Source organism: Rhipicephalus microplus, chromosome X (assembly GCF_043290135.1).
Source record: "Rhipicephalus microplus isolate Deutch F79 chromosome X, USDA_Rmic, whole genome shotgun sequence".
NCBI classification, from domain to species: Eukaryota; Metazoa; Arthropoda; class Arachnida; order Ixodida; family Ixodidae; genus Rhipicephalus; species Rhipicephalus microplus.
In genome coordinates this window covers 416877936-416882407 of record NC_134710.1, presented here as the reverse complement: position 1 = coordinate 416882407, position 4472 = coordinate 416877936, and the positions used below count along the sequence as shown (strand labels likewise).

Genomic DNA, 4472 nt, shown 5'->3' with positions numbered 1-4472 from the left:
GCGCCATTTGTCGAGGCTGTACCCAGAATTCTTGCGCAAATATTTGGTGTTGGCGCCTTAGAGTTGGTATTTAGATCTTCCAATGAAGTAAGGTTGGCATTATGTTACGGGCTACCCTAAAAATAAATCTAGTAGTTACGTGCTCTTTTTACTAGTTTACTAGCGTGCCTTTGTCGTGGGAAAATTTACAAGAGTGGAACCTTGGGCTAGTTGGTGCGTAGTCACATTTGCAAGTTTTTTATACTGACGCATTGACTAGGCTTGTATTTTGTCATGTTTTTAATCATCCTTTTTTGGGCATATATATTCTTGCCACTCTGTGATATAAAGTTAGAAGTTAGTGCTCTTTCTGTCTACCCTGTTGCTTTTACCTATATTCATGCTCTGAAAAAAAAACTTGGGAAAGTTTACTGTCATAAAGTTCGTTTCGCTCATGTTTTCAGATCGCAACACCAAGTTCAACGCCTCTGTACTCAACGAGGTGGACTCCAATAATGATCCGATCAGTCGGTGGTGCAAGAGTGGAACCCGAAATACAGATGCATTTTGTATTCTTTGCAACTGCACCATTTCTTGCGCACAGCATGGAGCGGCAGCAGTGAAGCATCATGCTTGGATAAAGAAACATATTGATGCAGCTGCTAGACACAGAGACAAGGACGGGAATCTTCTTCCACCCAAATTGGTGCAAGGTACACTGGACTTCTCCAACGGGTCTGCTAATGCATCACTTGAGCACCGAGTCAGCAAGGCAGAAACTACTTTTGCTTTGTCTGTTGTGGCCAAGGGAATTCCTTTTTCATGGGGAGACACGGCAACTTCGATTTATCACTGCATGTTCCCCGACAGTGACATTGCCAAAAAGTTTAGTTGCGGCAGAATAAAGTTGGCCCGCATTGTATCAGATGGACTGGGTCCCTACTTTAAAGGACAAGTGGTGACTGAGCTGTGCCAGCCAAATGTCTATTTTTCCATTATGATTTATGAGACGCCAAAGCCAGAGCTAAGGGTGCAGCAACTAGATGTGCTGGTACGCTATTTTTCCAGCAGCCAACAGGAAGTTGTTGTTGAACATGTCCAATCATTTGATCCTGGGCGTGCAACCGCTGAAATAATTGTTGGCTGCATAGAAGAAGCAATAGCAGATCTTCCAAAGCAAGGACTTGTTTGCTTTTTCAGTGATGGCCCTAATGTTATGAAGAGCGTAAGAAACAAGCTTCAGAAGCATGTGGCACCAAGTTTGATTGATATTGGCAACTGCAATCTTCATAAGGTTCATAATGCATTTGGCAGAGGCCTGGATGCATTTGGCTTAGATGTAGAAGAAGTAGTGAGAAATATTTACTACTACTTCAAAGGTGCTGTCCGCGCTGAAGCACTCAGAGAATGCCAGGATACTTTGGGAATCTCTTGTCATGTATTTCTGCGCCACGTTTCTAATCGCTGGCTGACGCTACAAGACTCACTTTGCCGAGTTGAGAAACAGTTTGAAGCGCTTCGCACCTATTTTTTTAAGGGCAATTTATCTCGTCAACGACCTGACACCCAAAGCCTACACAACAAGCTTGTGTCGGCATTTTCTGAGAAACAACTTTTGGCCAAAGTGTTGTTCCTTAAGAACTGTGCGCAGCTTTTCAGTGGATTTCAGCTGCTCTTCCAAAAGCAAGAGCCGCTCTTGCACATACTTCACGTTGAACTTATTGTTCTAGTCCAACGAGTCCTCAGTCGGTTTCTTCGTCATGAAGCCTTTGCAGACAAGAGCGCTGAACAACTGAAAAGGCTAGATGTGATGGATGCATCCCTTTGGAAATCGAGGCCGGAAGTTGGTACAGACACTGAAAAATCAATGCTTGAGTGGGACTCTAGTGAGAAGAAGCGGTTTTATCTTGGAGCACGTGCTTTTTACTTGGCCTGTGCCAAGGATCTTCTTCAGAAGCTTCCACTCGACAATAGAGTTCTTCAATCTGCTAGCCTCCTCAATTGGCAGTCAACAAATGTTGAATCGGAAGTGCGAGCACTGAAGTACCTTGTGTCTCAGCTTCCACAGGTAATCAAACATGTAGTTTCCTCAGCCATCGATGAGTGGCATATGTTAAAGTGTGACTCCAACAGTGACCTCCTGGCACTTGGAGGTGAAAGAATTGATGTTCATTGGGGCAAAATATTTGAACTGAAGTCTCCTGGAGGTCAACCAAAGTATCCATTATTGTCGAGGCTTGTCAAGTGTCTGCTATGCCTGCCACATGGCAACGCAGACTGCGAACGAGGATTTAGCGAAAATAAGCGCTTTTATGAGAACCCCTACTCGTTATGCATTGCAAGCATTAACGGGTTGCGCCTGACAAAGACATACCTCCGCAGGTATGATGGAGATGCCACTAAAGTTCCCTTGTCTACAGAGCTTCTGCAAAGTGTAAGGAGATCTAGAGCCCGATACACAGAGAGAACTGCAAGTGCACAGCAGTCAGAAAGCAGGAAAAGGCTTGGAGACCAAGACACTGGTGCTGATGTCGACGAAAAGCGACTTCGTAAGAACTTGGAAGAAAAGGTCACCTCAAGTAGGGCATTGCTGAAACGAGCAGAAGACATAATTTCTTCTGGTCTGCGTTCTAAGAGCCTGGAACAAGTTGAAGCTGGGCAAACTTTATTAGCTGAAGGCAACTCCGCTTTGAGCCAAACCCTCTCACAGCTGGAAGAACTAAGCAAGAATGTGAGCAAGAGGACGTAAATGCTGCAACATGCACATCTTTCTTCTGTAAATAAATGAAAGTTCAAAACTCTCCTTACAGTTCGGTTTCTGGGAATTTTCGTCGTAGCTTTTAGTGTACTTTAATAAACTAATGCTACACCTGCACTACCTTCATTTTCAGTAGTGCATTAAATCTGATGGACTGGTCCATTTCTTGGTGGCTTTTAAAATCGGCATGCACGTGACACTCTAATTAATAATTGAGAATTGAAACAAATACGGTTTTATAGAACTGTGGTTGCTATCACAGCTTTAATTTCAGCAATAATGAGAGATGTATTTTTGTAAAATAAGTTGCTGCTACAATTGCTGCTCCAAAATCGAGTGCCGATACAAAGGTGCTCCAAAAGAGCATTTTCTCTGCTCCAAAAATTGCTCCAAAAGTTGAAGTGGTGGATCACCACTGAAAGAGGGTACTCGGTCATAATACTCAATCTGAATACCTTCGAAAAATCAACTTTCTTCCTAACGACGTCCGCAAACCAGTGAAAGTACTTTGCCACTTTTCCAAAGATGCGCATAACCACTCTCTACAAAGTATCAACTTGGAAGCTACATTCACTGCAAATTCAAAATGTTGAAATGCTAAAATTAGTGGCACACAACACAACAAATGCATAAATGAAAATACTAGACAGTTATGCAGAGCAGTGCATAACATTATAAAAATAAGTTGAGCTCACCTCTAGATACAAATGAATAAAATCTTGACTGAGTGAACAAGAATAATTGTGTCAAGGCAGTTTATTCATCAAATGAACAAAAGGACAACAACTTGGTAATGAACTGAATAGAAAATAGTTGCATGCCTTGTGTATTTGTTTCGTAATCAATATTTCTTACTTGTTTGTGGCTGGGAGGTAACTGTTTTGTGCAAATTACCCTGAGAAGTTGCTCCACTTCGCCGTGAGTCAAATGGCTAAAACGCTTATAAAGTGGAGACGTGGAGCTGTCAGGCGTTCTTCATTTGTTGAGAGCAGGCAGGTGAAGAGGCTTGGCAGGATATCGATACCCGTGTCTAACACTGATTTTAGGATTTTGTCACGTGCTGCCGTGCGTGCGAATCGACGAGAACAAAGTGGACATAGTCGCGAGGATCCTCCTCAACCAGCTGGCTTGCTTCACGTTCCTTTTTTCGCTCCTCTCGGCGCGGTGGCAGCACGCGTTCATGCACGGCCAGACCAAACACCACTGTCATACTGTTCTTGTCCTCTCTCTTTCACATTCCTTTTTATCTCCCACTTTCCGTGCCCCTTGTGGCGTTGTTGAATGGGCCACCTAAGTTGGAGACAGTCCTGACGCCACGCTTTTCTCTTCACTTTTCTGTCTTTCAAAGCCACTTCAAAAACCGACGACTTTTTTGGCGGCGCGCCGTCCAGTAAACATTGATGGAACCATGAAAGGGGGTTGATCGTGAGTGGTGACCGCAGAAGTGCACACTCTGGCAACACTGCTGTACACGCCGGAAGCCGCCGCATGACATGTCACGAGGAAAAAGGAACAAGCTTTTAAAAACACAAGCATCTCCACGAAGTAGATGATGAGAATTGGGCGAAGCTTGACCCTATGGTCCACCATGTCAAAGTTAAAGTATCTGACAAGTCTAAAAGACTTGCGCTTGTAGGTTTTCATAACGTTCTGCTAGAATATGATCGCTATTAGTGCATTTTAAATATCTTTTGCGACTCTTATGTTATAAGAGCATTTCCCTACATAATGTAAT

General features: G+C 43.4%; 1 protein-coding gene across 1 annotated transcript; it reads left to right on the top strand.

The window, feature by feature from the left end:
* Window positions 1–366: 366 nt before the first annotated feature.
* LOC142776503 (uncharacterized) lies at window positions 367–2954 on the top strand. The gene has a single exon (XM_075880296.1). It carries the CDS (start codon window positions 434–436, stop codon window positions 2726–2728), a length of 2295 nt encoding a protein of 764 aa, XP_075736411.1. The 5' UTR covers window positions 367–433; the 3' UTR covers window positions 2729–2954.
* The last annotated feature ends 1518 nt before the right edge of the window (window positions 2955–4472 follow it).